At 40.7% G+C, this 17397-nt stretch overlaps 1 protein-coding gene across 3 annotated transcripts in view; it reads left to right on the forward strand.

The window, feature by feature from the left end:
• The window catches only part of AXIN2 (axin 2), a 53898-nt gene extending 36963 nt beyond the window's left edge, over window positions 1-16935 (forward strand). For all 3 annotated transcript variants that reach the window (XM_081318539.1, XM_081318541.1, XM_081318540.1), the window contains exons 9-11: window positions 167-262; window positions 4584-4751; window positions 14173-16935. In XM_081318539.1, the coding sequence (XP_081174665.1) occupies window positions 167-262; window positions 4584-4751; window positions 14173-14299 (391 nt within the window). In that variant the 3' untranslated portion in view covers window positions 14300-16935. The remainder of the gene's footprint in view (window positions 1-166; window positions 263-4583; window positions 4752-14172) is intronic.
• The last annotated feature ends 462 nt before the right edge of the window (window positions 16936-17397 follow it).

Below are 17397 nucleotides of genomic sequence, written 5' to 3' on the forward strand. Positions count from 1 at the left end.
TTAAAGCTTTGGCCTATCTTTGGATGAGGTACTTTAGGCTTTAGTATATGTAATATTTCCATGTTCACTTCAGCACATCGGTCTTGAGTGCATACATGGGATTTGGAAAAGATTAATGGCCTTCCTGTATCTCTTTCCCCTTCCTCTCTCATTTCCCATCCTTCAGGTGTTCAACTTCAAATCAGTTGAGAGATCGAAACCACTTGGCTTCTGTACCAGGAGGGAATGGCCCTTTCTGCACCGCGAACACAGCATCAGAAGAGTGAGTGCAATCTAAACCTCAGAGATCTGCTGGTTCCTTTTTTTGAAACCCAATTTTTATCAGTGAAACATTGCTTTGGAAGTGGAGAAGGGAATTTAGATTCTTTTTTTAAAGGCCTATTTTCACATCTTGGTTCTCTAATTCTCCCCTTCTTTTTGTTTGCATTCCAGTCAAATGGGCAAAGATTGGTGGATTAGTCTAATTACAGGATAGTTCTTCTTTGACAGGGAATCTGCAAGACTCTAAATAATTAAAGTTTTCTTTCTTAGATGCTGCATCTTAAGCAATGAGTAATGTTTGAAGTCCAAGCTTAGCCACATGACTATCCCTTTTCATTTTTAATTGGCTGACCTTAAGCCAGCTGTCTATGCTAGTGGCTTTTTTTTGCTTCCTGAAACCACTCTACAAAGACTTGGAACAAATTAGGAAGAGAAAATTATGGCAGAGTAGCCTTTGGTGACCTTTAGACGTGCCAAGTCTGGCTTGTCTCAGAGACTGCCTTGTCTTCATGCCATGGAAGACTTATTTCTGCAACAGATTCTGTCTTCTTGAGGTGCCCAAGGTGGAACCAGGGCTTGGCTTTCTCTTCCCTTTGACAGTGGTGTCAAAGTATCAAAACAGATGTGGCATGTCTCCGGGGTGTTTTTTTGTTGTTTTTTTGCCCAGGTCTGAGCTACAAAAACAGTGGCAGCTTTTGATATGCTGTTCCACACAAGCTAGGGCTTTCTAAATTTAGTTCAGTGTAAAGGAATGCATATATAGAATGTATATGCCAAGTCCTTGGCATTGTACTGTAGGTGAATTGGAAGATCTGAAAGGCCAGATTAGGGATAGAATGTTACAGAGATTCTACCTTTGCTGTCACTAGGAGTTGAGAATGGCTTGATGGCACATAAATATGTGCAAGTTAGTGTACTTCAAAAGTTTAGGAGCTGAGGCTTCCCCTGCCCTGTAAAATAGACATTGTGAATTATTGTGGAGGCTCAGATATAAATCCTACAGTGCTATAAAAAAAATTAAGTAGCTGTGAAATGTCCATATGGGTCATCCATTAACCAAAAATCTGCTTTCCTGTTCTATCCAGGAACTTTAGACAATGTTGATCCTTTCGTTTCTTCCCTTTACTGCTATCTTTGAACACACACACACACACACACACACACACACACGCACAAACCTGTGGAGAACAGGAGATAAGCAAATCAATGGGGTAAATCTGGGGAATCTATAGACATCTCTGCTTAGTTCCAGGCACTTTGGCGAATGGTCAGAGATGATGAGAATGAAGTAATCTAAACAATCTGAAGATGCATCAATCACATTTTTATAGGCAGTCTGCATACCATGAGCCCCCCAAAACTCTAGAGAATAGCTGAACTATATGTAGTTTTCCAAAGGGTATAAGGCTGGGGTATGTTCTATACACAGGGAAGTGAGGTGTTTTAGACCACAGGAATCGCCACTAAGGAAGCATATTGTTGAGCCCCACCTCATGTAGGGTAGGGGCCATTGGCAAGTCAAGTCCTTGCTACAGGAATGCACAGGAGAGATGTCCCTGTAGGTCCCTTGGAATAAAAAACAATCTGCAACCAGTGTGACAATTGCAGCACTGAAGTTATCATGATCATATCGATGGTTAGCAGATAGGCTGCTGGACTTTGGGACAACTGTAGCATCCAAGCCTGAGATATCTTCAGAGGCAGACCCACACAGAATGTTCTTAGTTAGAGTGTCCCAATCCAGATAGGCCTGTACTTGACACACTAACAAGAGGTAGGCAAAAGCTTTCTTAGCAATACCTTGCACCTGCCACTTTCCTGGAGGCCCCCCAAATTGTAAATCTGCTCTATTAGGGAATATAACTCCTTCTGGAGCTGAACTTGGAACTTGGATAAGGCCAGACCTATCACAGACATAGAGTAATACTGACTTGCAGGGATTTAATTTAAGCTTGTTTGGCCCTCACAATCTATAAGCCCTGGGTCATGACTTCTGCAGGATTTCTGGCTCAGCCTGGGTTGGAGATGCTGTATATAATGGTGATATTTCACTCCAGGTGACAGATGATCTCACTAATGGTTACACATAGATACTGAATAATTTGGCCACTATAGCAAAGGAATAAGACGTACTGCAAAGTATGTTTCCAATCCCTGACTCTTGCATAAAGTCCAAAAGTATACAATGGGCTATCATTTTGAAGCTCAATGAGAAATATAATAGGGCTCATCTTGTTTTGAAAAGAATAGCTCACTTTTGCAAAGGAGTCATGATTTATTTGTAATCTATAGTTTGAAATCGTGATTTATTATTGTAGAAATTGTTGCTGTGACTAAATATGTGGAGAAAAAAATTGGTTTGTTTATGGGTTCCTGGCTTATTACTGGATTGTTTTGGGGGTCCACCCATTTATCTAGTCAGTTTGCAGAATTGTAAAACAAGACCAGCTTAAAAAAAGCAAAGAAGATAAATCATCAGAGATTGGTCAAATAAATCATAATTATTTTGTATCTCTAAAGGATTTACTCTGGTTTGTTTGAGCTTATTCAAGCCATAGCTTAAGGAAATCATGGTTTAGGATCATGTAACAATTCACTCGATATTTTCATAAAATTAATATGGAATGCAAAAGTTGTACATGACTGCAGGATCATTGATAAAATGTAATTTGAAGCTTACAGTCATATATAACTTAATATATAAAGACAGAAATCATGAAAAACACAGTAGTTTTATGGGATTTGGCTGCTTGACCAGTCCCAGAAAATCTTCATGAATATCTATTGAGGATTTTTAATAACAAATTAACACAAGAAAAAAAATAAAATTTCTGAAACTTTCTAGACTGTACTTAGCCAAGACATTTATATGTAATATGATGGGTTTATTTTTTCTCCCCGCAGTCTCAGTGGAATACTTCCTTTAGGAATATTTATTCTCTGAATCCACATGTAAAGGTTTCAGTGACTGAGAACTGTTGTGCTAGTTGGTTTCAGATATTGTACAATGTTGTTATTTGTTTGGTATTTAGTTAGTTCAACTCCAGTCATTGTGGTTTATAACCCCTCTTTCATGGCCTAGCCTGGAGTAGGAACCCAGATATGTATAAATTAATTGAAAAACTAGAGGAAACAAAGCCATGGCTTAGTGTGGTGTATGAATTCAGTCTCAGAATTTGTCACTGCCCTTTTAAAGAACCAACTACAACCTTTTTTCTATCAAGGACCACTTGGTCTTGAGGTAGATCTTAAGCAAACAGTGAATTGTCCTACCAATTCTGTCATGTTTCAGGACTCTTTCATTGAATGTTTATTGGCTCTTTCTTCAGAACCCTTGTTCCTTTCTCTTATTTAACATCCCCATCCTGGTATCCCTAGTGCCAAGGACTGAATTGTTACTTGCAAAGGACTTTTAGGCTATGGATTGTTTGTAGACTCATGAGTGCAATTGCCCTTCACTTCAATAGTTGACTGTTGCAACATGAAATTGGTGATCCAAGGATGGGGAAACCAAGCGGAGTATCCAACCAGAAGACTGAACAAATCCATTTGTAAAACAGGGCCATACTTGAAGTAATGCTGGTGTCATTGTATTATTGTATGTCACTTGAACTACCCCAGAGTTCAGTCCACATAGGGTTTGCCTCATATCTCTCCTGATGTGGCTGAAAGTTCTTTCTCAGAAAAGTTGCCATAGGGTCTGAGCAATCTGCCCAAATTCATCCAATAATTGAGGGTTGGGATAATCCTACAGCTGCAGACTTATGTCCCCTTTATCTGGACATGAAGACAATGTAGGGTTGCCTTGTTGAATCTTCAAGGGTTGCAGACATCATTGCCCTGTTAAGCAAATCCCTTTCCAAAATATTTAGACTTCAAATATGTACAATAACTAGTTGGCCAGTCTTACTAAGCTGATAATTAAAGAGTGTATATCTCCATTGAAAACTTTGTGCAATACATGCCTTTGTCTTTGTTTTTTAACCCTTTGCCCACAGTCAAAACTCCAATTTTTAAAAATGATCCAGCGGCAATGTTTGTCAACTTAGAGTTAGAATCGCCTTCCAAATTGAGGGGCTAGTTAGCAACAAGGGTGGTTGAAGTCCGCAAGGTCAAGCAGCAGGTATGGGCAAAGCTACCTCAAATTCTTCAGTATTTAAAACACAAATAAGTCTCTAGCTTTGCTTTCCTAAATTTTCCAATTACCTGTGGTTAGTTGACTCTTGATGAATTTGTGTGATTGTGCCTCTGAGTGTGACATAAATGTTTTGTAAATGTTGTGAAGCCATACTTATTTCTCTCCTCCCTCCTTTATGTTTCAGTCACAAAGAACCAAAGAAACTCCCTGTTGTTCACTCCTCCCAGCCTAGTGAGTTGGTTGTCACTTATTTTTTCTGTGGAGAAGAAATTCCCTACAGGAGGCTGTTAAAGGCCCCGAGCCTGACACTTGGGCACTTTAAAGAGCAGCTGAGCAAAAAGGGAAATTATAGGTAAGCATCTTTGTGGTTTCTTTCTTCTTTTTTCTTGTGTTTGCACAGACTGACTGCCAAAATAACCACGATGTATTTGTAAGCAGCCTCCCACAAGGAAAGGTTTATTGTTCTCTTTTGAAGGTTGGCTGCAACTCATTCAGTAGATGGAAGTTTTTCTGACTTCTTTATGTTTACCCACCCAGCAATAGTACTCAGCAGGTGGGTCGGTTGCTCCAGCAACCGAACTGAGATCTCATCTGGTGAGTAGATGTGAGATTGTCGGCTGGCTTGCCTTTTACAAGTTGACGAGTCCACAGACTTGCATAATGGGTATCTCTTCAAAGTTCTTATTTCTTTTCTGGGATAGTACACTGCTGCTTTAGACGTTTTCTTTCATCAGTTGGGTTACACTTCACCTGATTTTTCTGATTTTGCACTTGGGACCCTGAAAGAAAAATAAAATAAAAGAAGGAACAGAACAGTAATCAGCTATGGAGATACTAATTCAAGTAAAACTGTTGGGACCCGATGGCTATAAGTGGGGATATATTCTTATACCCTGTAGGGGAAGGGTCTCTAAAATGTGGGGTTTTTTTTCCCTTTGGTGTTTACTTAGCTTTGCACAAAACAATTAAGTGTTACCAAAGTCCCAGTTGGTCATGGAAAATGTTGTAACCTAATTTGTGAACGTCAATGGCTAACTGATGTTGTATATTGTACTTAGTGAAGTATTTGTTGAAACGTCAACTGTTAGGAAAGAGTTGGGGCTTCTTTTGAGGTTAGATATTCCAATATGTTCTGCAAAATTAGAGTCTATTATCTAGTGAAGTCCTGAGGGCAGATTGACACAACAGATAACATCACCAGGGCCTTTCGATCTGTCTTACCTTCTTACCCATCTATCAGTCTAGTTCCTTATTTTAGGTTGACCTTTAAAGTCCTCCTAAGGCTTATGACCTATCTTAGGACTTCCTATGTAATTATTCAGAGAATCAGCTTGCTCCATCTTCCTGTTACTGAGGCATACATATTAAGCAGGAGTTATTATCTCTTGTGATGGTAGAGAACATCTTGAGGAATGCCTTATTGCAGACATGTCAAACACAAGGCCCGGGGCCAGATCCGTCCCACGATGTGGTTTCATGTGGCCCGCGAAGCCATCCTGGAAACAGTGAGGGAATGGCCCCCACTGCCTTGGCCCTGGTCCAGAGACCCTCCTTTTGCCAGAGACCCTCAGATCTCTCCCACTCCTGCCCAGGCCCCCATAGGCACCCTTGATGCGAACGATGTAGAGCTGGCCATGCCCACCCAGTAGGCTATACGCACTCTAGCCACGCCCACCCAGTAGGCCATGCCCAACCTGGCCATACCCACCTGGCCCACTGAGGGCAACCGCAATGCTGATGCGGCCCTCAGTGAAATTGAGTTTGACACCCCTGCCTTATTGCTTCATTGGAACTGGTGGGGCTTCATTTCACAGTATGACCATCTAACCCATTGATTAACAATATGGTGGCTGCAGCTACTATCTTTCATTACTGCTCTGAAAGAACAATCTATAGTCTTCCAATTTTTTGCATCGTTCCTGGCAAAGCTTCTGCATTTTATGAAAAAGAACCAGTTAGAAGCATTGGAATAAAAGTTTGAACTTATTTAGTATATGATTGATTGAGGTCATAGACTACCCCAAGATTACTGCTAGACTCATGCTGACCTTGGAAACAAAGCTTCTAAATAGTCACAGGAATCTTTGGAAGATCTACTCAAACATTTTTTTTAAAAAAAATCAAAATAAGAAAATTTATATTTTTGCTAAAGGCAGGGCCTGGATAGGCATCAAAGTCCTCTACTGAAGGAGACTTCAGTCCCTCTGTCCTTGTAGGAAAGATGATGTGGATTTGAGAAAGAACCTCTGTATTTTTGGAACTTGCTCTCCAAGCCTGTTTTGGCACCGGCTTTGCATTTGCCTACATTTTTGGACAACTTTTCTGTGATGGGTTAGCTGACATTTACAGGTTTCCTCTGTAGCTGGTTGTTATTTGATGACTCTGTGTCTTTTTAAGGATGCACCTTAAGGTACTTTTGACTAGCTGCCTAGGCCTGACCAAAAACTAGAATATAAATGTTTGAAATACCTAAGGCCCATCTTTAAAGATCGAAGGTTTCTTCATTTGTTACCTCCTTATGGTTTGCACTTTGTAGGAAGCAACACCAGTCTGGAAACTGCGCCAGGGAGTTTCCCCTTTCTTTCCTGATCCTAGCCTCAAATGAAGGGTTCCCTGATTTAATTAACTAGAACCAAACTATGTGGATGGTACGGAGTGAATGGAGGTTAAAGGCATTGAAAAGGACTTGTGTGGTCAAAACTCTTATTGTCTAACCTCCCTTTGCAATAATATGGAGTCTCAGATTCTTATTTTAGACTGGTGATGACAGCTTACCCCAGAGCCTTAGATGGAATTTCTAGAGATATAAAGTACTTTAATCCCTGTTGAGATTAAAAATACATAGATTTTATATATGTTGTTCTGAATTTTGCATTCACACTGAAGAGCCCTGCCTCATAAGCTAAAGATGTAGCTTAATCCATGTTCAGTCTGTTGGCAGTGGAGGTAGTGCTTGGCTTATGAGCGCAATTGAGCTCAAAATTTCCATTGCTAAACAAGACAGTTGCTAAGTGAGTTTTGCCCCATTTTACAACCTTTCTTGCCACAGTTGCTAAGTGAATCCCTGCAGTCATGAAGGTAGTAACATGGTGGTTAAGTGAGTCTAGCTTCCCCATTGACTTTGCTTGCCAGAAGGCCGCAAAAGGTGATCACATGACCCCGGGACACCATCTTAAATAGAAGCCAGTTACCAAGCATCTGAATTTTGATCATGTGACCCTGGGGTTGCTGCAATGGTCATAAGTGTGAAAAAAGGTAGTAAGTCACAGTTTTCAGTGCTGTTGTAACTTCAGACAGTCACTAATTGAAAAGTTGTAAGTGGACAACTACCTGTAATAAGAGGGTGGTGGGGTAGTCTGGTGGATAGAGATTTGCTTATCTTTGTGATAAGCCCCACGTTAGTGTAGATATGAAGACTGAAAATCCTTGTAGGATGGGAATCTGGGGCCCTCTAGATGTTATAATTAGACCAACTCCCATCTTCCTTAAAATTGTCCATTCTGAATGAATCTGGGGTGAGTCCCATTCAAACCCTATATGGATAGCCACGGTTCAAAACCCTACTGTCTACATATTCTAGGTATTTGTGTGGTTTATGTTAAGTATCGCATCAATAAAAGCTCAGAGGTAAGCTCTTTCATAAATTATACATGGAAAATGTTTATTTAGTAGCCCCCAACTTCTAACCTAGCTTTCATTAGAGAACACCATTGTTACAGCTTTACAGGAGGTAAACTGTAAGGACAGTAGACTTGACCGTTTTTGGGTTTTTTTGTTTTTTGTCCCAGCTGGCACATTACGAGTAATGGAATTCCCATGTGTTCATTATATCTGTGTGAATAATGCAAAGATGGAAGCGATAAACGTTCAGTAGCCATAGGCCTAAAAATCTTGGCCTACTCCGGATGGGATTTCTTTTTTAACCATCTTTTATCTACAGAGGCAGGCTCTGATTTGCTCTCAGCAGGCTCTGAAGTTACACTCCTAACCATGGTGCTGTGTTGTGGCAGACTGGGAAGTCCCTGTTTTTAGATAACATCAGAAAAAAAGGGGGGGGGAAGTGCTCAATCTAAACCATAGGTCTTCAAACTTGTCTCTTTTAAGACTTGTGGACTTCAACTCCCAGAATTCCTCAACCAGCATGCCTGGCTGAGGAATTCTGGGAATTGAAGTCCACAAGTCATAAAAGGGCCAAGTTTGAAGACCCCTGATATAAACTCAACAATTCCCTGAGCATTGCAACTTGAACCTTGGCATTCTGTAATGATTACAGGTAGTCCTCAACTTTCAACCATTCGTTTAGTGATCAAAGTTACAATGGCACTGGAAAAAGTGACTTATGTCTGTTTTTCACCCATATGACTGTTGCAGCATCCCCATGGTCATGTGATCAAAATTTGGGCACTTGGGAACGGGCATGTATTTATGACAGTTGCAGTGTCCCGGGGTCACATGATCAGCTTTTGCGACCTTCTGACTAACAATGAGGAAGCCAGATTCACTTAACAACTGTGTTGCTAACTTAACAACTGCAGTGATTCATTTACGAATTATGGCAAGAAAGATCATAAAATGGAGGCAAAACTCACTTGTCTTGCTTAATAACGGAAATTTTGCCCTCAATTATGGTCCTAAGTCGAGGACTACGTTAACACGACTGTAATGAAGGTGTTTTTTTAAAAAATTTTTTTGTTATATCTGTGTACAAAAGAAACATAGGCCCAAATCTGATGTGTGTTTTTATCTTGCACAGACACAAGGTGAAACTAATTATCTAAATGTGTTGTACCCCCAGGGAATCATTTTGATCTAAGCTTTGATTCCCCCCCCCCCACTCCTCCTTCTGGCTGGACTTGGAGTGAAACTGCAGGTGACCTTCAGGGAAAAGGGCCGGACTGCCTGGAATAGCAGTGATTGCTTAGGGAAGGACTAGCTAGTCAGTCTGGTCACATCTGGCATTGATTTTGTTCTAAGGCCCTCTTAATAAGCATGTCTTTGAAGCCTGTGCCTTTCATTTTAAGACACAAAGACATGCATCAATGGCTGACACTCCACATTCTTGATTGAATGAGTCAGTTTGCAACCTAGGTGCCTGGGTTTTTTTTTTGTTGTTGTTGTCGTCGTTGGGTGCTTTCAGTCAGCAGAGCGCTCTGCAGGATGGATTTAGGGCAGCCATGTGGCTGAAAGGGAGAAAGTAGAGTTCAGGTTTGTCCCTTTCTGACACATTCTCTCTCTCTCTCTCTCTCTCTCTCTCTCTCTCTCTCTCTCTCTCTCTCTCTCTCTCTCTCTCTCTCTCTCTCTCTCACACACACACACACACACACACACACACACAGAGTCTGATCAGGGTAGGGTATCACAGCAAGAGCAAAGAGAGGAAGGCAAGCCTTGCAGCCCTGTACAGTTGCCGGATACAGGAGAAAGGAGGGATGGGTGAGGGGATAGGTAGGAGGTAGGACAGGGGGAAAGAAGCAGAAGTTGCTAAAAAGAAAACCCCCCACCAAAAGTGGCCTTTCAATGGGAAGTTCATTTCAGGGAGCAAACCGGGACCTTCCCATGGGTTTCGGAGAGATATTCCAGGGAGAGATATTCTGTTTGTGTTCCCTCCCTCCCTTGTGCTCTCTCCTTCCTTGCCCTTCTTCTCTGTGAGAAATTAACTTGCAGTTATGGAAAACATCACACTGTGTCTTGTTCCCCCTTCTCCCCCAAGAAAATAAAATGTGGTGTTCAAACAAAGAATTTTGTCAACGCTGCCAGGGCCCGAGATCAAGGGGGAAGTTATTGCTACAGCTGTTTATCCTCTTGGAAGGGAGGAGATAAAACTGAGCAAAAGTCCTTTTTGTGCCTCATTCAAAGGCTTTCCTCCTGCCCTCCCCTCCCCCACCGGCTGGCTTGCGGGGGGGGGGGGTTCTAGAAGGAAGTCTCATTGTACTTTAGTTTGGGGGTCAGGAAAGGGGGCTCTGCAGAGGGACAGTCCTGGCTTAACTGAAAGGAATGGATTTGGTTACATTCCTGGGATCATCTGGAAGCAGCGAAAGGGGAGGGAGGAAAAAGGACTAAACTGCTTCCTCCTTGAGTCAAAGAGATCTTACTACAGATAGTCCTCGGCTTACCACCATCTGTTTTTGTGACTGTTCAGAGTTACAACAGCAATGGGGGGGGGAGTGATTTATGACCGTTTTTCACACTTTTGATTGATCGAAGGCAGCAGCCCCTGGTCACGTGATCAAAATTTGGGCACTTGGCAACCGGCTTGTACTTATGAGGTTTGCAGTGACCCCGCGGTCATGTGTGATCCCCTTTCATGACCTTCGGACAAGCCAAGTCCAGGAGGAAGCCAGATTCACTTAGCAAACTGTGTTATTTCAGGGATATTCAGTTAACAACTCTGGCAAGAAAAGTCGCAAATTTGGGGCACAACTCGCTTTGCGACGGCCTTGCTTAGCAACCGAAATGTTGTGCTCAGTTGTGGCCCCATAAGTATCTTTGCAATCCAAACCTGGTAAAGAAACCTCAGGATGGTGCAGTCAGCGGCCTTCCCTCCCAGTCCAAAGTGCGTGAACTCCATTCCAAAAGAAGGGACCTGCTTGACAAAGAAGGCATTCAAAATGTCCTCCCCGTCCTCTAGGATGGGACTTTTTTTTTTTTAAAATCACATCGTAAAACTTCCCAATCCATAGTAAGGTCGATCGGTCAATCGACTGATCCATCTGTCCGTTCTTGGAGATCTGTTTTGGGTTCGCTGATGTTTGCTGTCTTCCTTTGGGGTCGACATCTGATGAGAAAGCTCCCTTGCTGACGATGGGAGGATGGCAGCTGAGGGAAGACGACAGCCCAGCCTGGGAGCACCGAGGGCCATGTGTCTGTGTCTGTGGTAGTAGACAAGCAGGCTCCCGAAATGCTAACTCTCTGAATGGAAGGCCTTCATTTGGTGCATATGCAATTAAGCAGCCTGAGAAGGCAGAAAGTTGGACGGGAGGATAAAAGGAACCTTTAATCAAGAAGCTGAACGGTCTAATTCAGGATAATAGAGGGGTCCTCACTGTTTGACACAAGAGGGGAAGGGGTTCTTTTTTTTTGTCTGGGTGAGCCCTGGCTTCATGATCTATGCTCCCAAGCCAAAGAAAGGGAGAGCGGGACACTGCTGCGTGACCTTTCAGTGTCAAATATTGCCCGCCAAGCCCAGATTGCTCATTATGTAAGAGCTGCTAAGAAATATCTGAGCGTGAATGCGGTAACCGCTCTGTGGCTTTGAAAGTGGTGGTTCTGCATTGGTCTCTTGTTTCAGAAAGAGGCAGAGGCTTGAACTATTTCCCAACAGCAACAAAGAGGGAAATGAAAAGTATTTGCACTAGAATGAAAGATTCTAAATGGCAGGAGTGATGCTCTAAGGAACAGATTAATAATTGGTTTTGTTTTAGATTTTTCTTTCCTTAAATCAAATGCTTGGCAAAGAAAAACTCTGCTCCTCTTGCCAATACCTATGAATGACTTCAAAGGATGTCCCCCTTTTCTTTTTTAATTTACTGATCCATTCAGAGTGCTTCTCTCTCTCTCTCTCTCTCTCTCTCTCTCTCTCTCTCTCTCTCTCTCTCTCTCTCTCTCTCTCTCTCTCTCTCTCCCTCCCTCCCTCCCTCCCTCCCTCCCTCCCTCCCTCCCTCCCTCTCTCTCTCTCTTTTCCAACAACCTTTTCTTAGCTGCTATTCAATTGGCTGGCCTTGCACATGTCTATCCAGGATATTTCTTGGAGTCCAGGAGCTGGTTTGTTGCTGTAGGGAATTATTCTTGTGAGGGCTGCCTTTTAAACAGAGATGGACAAATGAAATTAGTGGTACTTGATTCACAGATGATAAATGGCAAGTCTGCAATTTATATTAATCAGAAAACTGAAGCATTTCCTGATGAAAGGGTTGATTGATTCTTTGAGAATCAAGGTCCTGTTGCAGTCACCTTGGAATTAAAAAAAAAGTGCTCTTGTACGTTAACTCTCCCCATAAGCAGGGAAAGGGATAATTCGGTTATTGCTGGACTATAACTCCCAGCAGCCCTTTCTCATGATTGCATGGGCTGCTAGCATTTGTTGTTTCAGCAAAACATCTGGGAAGGTTCCAGTTTCTTCATACTGCAGGGCTTCGTAATATGTGCCCTTCTGTTTATATTTCGATATAGATACATCCTAAATGAGCCATCTCCAAAGTCCTGATGTGTGAGGTTAAAATCCCAGGTTGGATATGGCTGAAAATTCTAGAGGTTGAGGTCCACAGAATTGGATAATGCCAAAGTAAAAGAAGGCTGGGTTGAATCATTTGTTCCAGACTTTGAACCTAAGAGACAATAGACACAACAATGTTGTTTTCATAAATCAGGGTATTTTAAAACCTGCAAAATAATAAACTCAACTTCAAGCTTTGCCAGCAGCTTCTGGGAGGGCTTAAGTCACTAGGTTGTGTGCTCACTGACAATTATGTGATCCAGCACTCCGCTATCATCCTTGTCAATGTCTCCCAACACACGGGGGTGACCAACCGTGCTCTGGTTCACAAGCTTTATTCTGATTTGCATATTAAACCCCACATCAAAGATAACTTTACTAGGCGCAGGACAAAGTACACCATAAATCAGTACCACAATTATTTTAGTGGATGATTTTTGGGTAATATGAACAGCTATTTATTGGGTGGTTATCCACCACTGCTTCCAGAAGCTTTCAGCAGCATTAACGGTCCATAGACATATGCAACATAGTGAAGAAAATCTATATGTCTTTGCATTATAGTTAGCACAAGACTCACTGAATGAATACCTGAGAAAGACCTCCTGATCATTATAATGCAGGGGTGGGCAATTAATTTTCCAAATGGGCCACATGAGAAACTGGGATTCTGGGGTGGGGGGGTGGGAGGAGGAAACCAATAGGGCTGTGAAGATGTGTAGGCACAAAAACACGCTCATACTATTTTTTTTAAAAAAATACCTTCAAAATAAAAGCAATGCGGTTGTAGTGCATGCATGGCCTTCTTATTTGATTTCTGATTTCCTATTGACCTCACACAGGCTGGACAGGGACAGTCAAAGAGCCGGAGGGCTATAAAATGCCCAAGTCTGCTATAATGTATGCTTTTAAACATTTGCCTTTGCAGTAAACTATGCATAGTTAAAATGGTAACTAAGACATTAACCATCAGAAGTAATACTTATTTTAAATTTTGGGGTATAATGACTCACAAGCAATTATTAAGATATGGTATCATCACCTCTATTGGTTCAAAAATCCTTTGAATGAAGAAGACAAAAAGTAACAATTGATGATGGGTAACAGCTATTTATTCAGTTATTCATTTATTTGATTCAGTTTGGACACTGCATGACTCAGCTGACTTTGGGCAGCTCAAAACATATTACCATAAAAATCCAACAACACAAACCAGAACAAGCTGAGATCCAGTCGCCATACTCAGACAAAAACAAACCTAACAATGGACTATATTCGAATGCCATTAAATACCATCTGCTTGGAGGAATGTGTTTAATTGCTTTGATTTATCTGCCTGGTCTATTCACAAATAGACAGGATAGCAAACTAGATCATGGTTTTGTTTTGGTTTCTTGGTTTGCTCTATCTGGAAATACATAAATTTGGAGGTTGGGAAGGAAACTGAAGGCCTTTTGGAACCCAGATATGGGATGTTGGGTGTTTTCACTGCAATGAAAAATTATATTGATTCCAAGGTACATTCAACTTATTTTGCATATGTTGGTCTTACTGATTTCAGGTATTACTTCAAAAAAGCAAGTGATGAGTTTGACTGTGGGGCAGTCTTTGAAGAAATCTGGGACGATGATGCTATTCTGCCAATGTACGACGGCAGAATTCTTGGAAAAGTTGAGAGGATTGATTGACTGGTTCTGAGTGGCATAGTCTATGTGAGTGTATTTAAGAAGATATAAGCTACGGATGCTGGCCTTTGGACATAAAACCACCAAGCAAAGTTTTGAAGGAAGGTTTGAACCCATGAAGAAGCAACAGAAAACACTCTGAGGTCTATGAAAACTTTGCCAAATCAGCCTTAGCAAAAAAAAAGGGGTAAAAAATAAGATGTGTCTATTGAGCTGGATGCCAAGATGTTAACAACTCTGAACTATTTATTAAAACTATGGTTGCTCTAGGTGATTTGAAGATTCAGATGATGTTCTGAGAGACTTGCATATAGAGTATATGGCTTTCTAATGATCCTGTACTTAATGATTTAGAAACTGTGTATAGCTTACCTTATAATAATCTTTATTGATATTTATTGAACATTTTAGGGTTTTTTCCCATTAAATCCATTTTATGGATATGCTGCTTTAAAAGATGGAGAAAAGGGGATGTGATGTAAAGAAAAAGGGGTGTTTATATTTTATTTTTTACATTGTTTCCACTGTCTAAATAAATGTGTCCTTTACTGAAATGTGCATTTCTGCCACTGTAGAAAAACAACTGGAATTGTACGATCTTCAGTTGTTTTATTTCTTTGGAAAGGGGATGAGAAAGGAAAAGATAAATCCATCCTACAGAGAAGGCTGTTGTGATCAATGATGCTCTAGTTTTTGTGTAGGGAAAACATTCCCAATTGCCTAAAACGAACTCTGGGACAGGGGTTCTCAATCTGTGGTCCACGGACCCTTGAAGGGCCGCAATGTCATCACAGGGAGGTCTGTGAAGGCTTGAAGAAATGTGATAATTTAAAACTTGAGTTAGGTTTTAGTGGTCCGTGGCCATGGTCGGTGGCCACAAAAGGGGTCCGTGGTGCAAAAAAGGTTGAGAACCACTGCTCTAGGCGATCAGGAGCGCCTTATAAATCTTCACACTCTTTCCCTCACCCTCTTTTCCCCAATCCTATTTCGGATTTAATTGTGCTGCAGAGTAACCATTCCATCCTCTCAGACTATCAAAATTTCCAGAATTCCAGAAGCCAACGTAGCAAAAGAGCTGGTGGTTTGGAAACTCTAGAAACTGAAATCCCAATCAGGCAGTCACCTGATTCGACAGTAGAATTATGCCTGTACACATGATGGTAGTAACTGTGGTTAATTCGAATACAGTTTGAAGCTCATCATGGTTCTAATGGGATTTCAGAAGCACTATAGGATAGGTACTACTGCTTTTGGGATGAGTCCCAAAAAAGGAAAATGGAAAAACCTGATTCCAAAGGGTGGCATTAAAAAAAATTAAAATAAATATGTGCAGGAGAGGGGACAGATTGCATATGTCCACAGTACATCTGATTGCCTAGTTATAAACTCTAGGCTAGAGAAATTGTATACACTCCAGGGCTGAGAGTGTTCTGATGGGTTAACTATAACAATAATAATTACAAACTCTGGGTAATAATAACAATGTTGGGATCTTGTCAGTTATCCTTGGTATCAATAGGCAACGGCATAGCTTTCTTTTTTGATATTGTTTCTGATGCCAGCTTCAGAAAAGTAGTCTCTAAGAGCTTCCAAATCAGAATGAGATGGGAAGCAGATCCCAACCATGGAAGGAGAAGACAATATATGAAATCATCCCTCTTGCACCTCTATAGCTAATAGTAAGATAGTCACCAAATTTGGACTGTGCTTTTTATAAAAACAATAAAAGTTATTCTTTCAGGGCACTTTCAGCATTACAGCTATAATTAAAAGGCCAGACTATGCAATGGGATGCCCCATCTTAACTGTAACCACCACTCAAGGGCATGGAAACTATGAGTTGGTGTTTTGCAGCAACTCTGAACAGCTTGAAGTTCCTGCAGGGTTAAAATATAATTTTGGATGCACCATCATTATGATGTCAGTAGTTGTTCCCCAGAAATATTACAAAATCAATACATCTGTGGCTGGTAACCTTCTAGCTTTTATACCCTTGATTATCTCGGCCTCTTTCAGTTCCTTCCTGGACCATGAATGGTGGATAAGCTAGCTGGCTTCCGAGACTACGTCTGGAAGAGCTTTTTCATCTAAAGCTGTCACACAGCTGTATGTGTTGTGTATGTGTGTCTTGGATGTTGGCTGAAATATGCAGAACAATGCTCCTCTGTCTTGATTGTATGCACTGGAACAAAGAAACACCGTCTCCTAGCTTAGAAATACATTTAACTTCAACTCTCTCTGTGTGTATGTGTGTGTTTAATATGTGCATTTTCTGACAAATGTTACATTTTGTTTGTACAATATGTATATAGTGTAAAAAACGGGGTGGGGAAAATACTGTTAATAGATACTCTCTAGTGTGTGTGTGTTTTAAGGAAAAGAACACACTTCAATCAGTACAGTAACTGTGCCTGCATGGTATTAATATGCCATGTTTTGCCCTGTGTTCAGGGTTCATGCTTTCCCTTCTTTGTTTAAGGGGTTTATGTATAATATATTTTATGCCTTTTTACTACAACTCTTGTACTTTATGACTTTTGCCATGATGTTTGTTCTACTTAAACTGTAAATTATGCATTATAAAGAGTTTCATTTAAAGAAAAAAAATACTTGGTACAATAATTATTGTAATTAAGAGATGTAGCCTTTATTAAATTTTTTTATATTTTTCAAATTAATAAAACCTATTTGTTTTTGTTTCTACGCTTTCTGTGGGGGAGGTGGGGTAGAGTTAGACTCACTCCAGATTCTAGAGTTCTTTCTAGAAAAATAAAAAAATGAAAAATGTCAACAAAAATGAAATTATGTGAAGGTATAAACTGCAAATGAATTTATTAACTTTATGGATAGCTAGAAGCAGTTATCTAGGTGAACATAAATGTACAACTGCTTTAATGTGACTGAAATAATGGACAAACAGATCATTTTGCCGGCTCATGCATTTAAGCTTGAAACTAAGATGTTTAAAAATAGAGATTGATTTAAGTATCTGAAAGTAAGTCTTTAAGGTATTTAAATCAACCTCTATTCTTAAACATCTTGGAATAGTTAGGAATTGAACTATTCCCAGGAAATATTAGGTAAAGCTTCATGTAACCTAT

This window comes from Vipera berus (genome assembly GCF_964194415.1).
Source record: "Vipera berus genome assembly, chromosome: 2".
Classification (NCBI taxonomy): Eukaryota; Metazoa; Chordata; class Lepidosauria; order Squamata; family Viperidae; genus Vipera; species Vipera berus.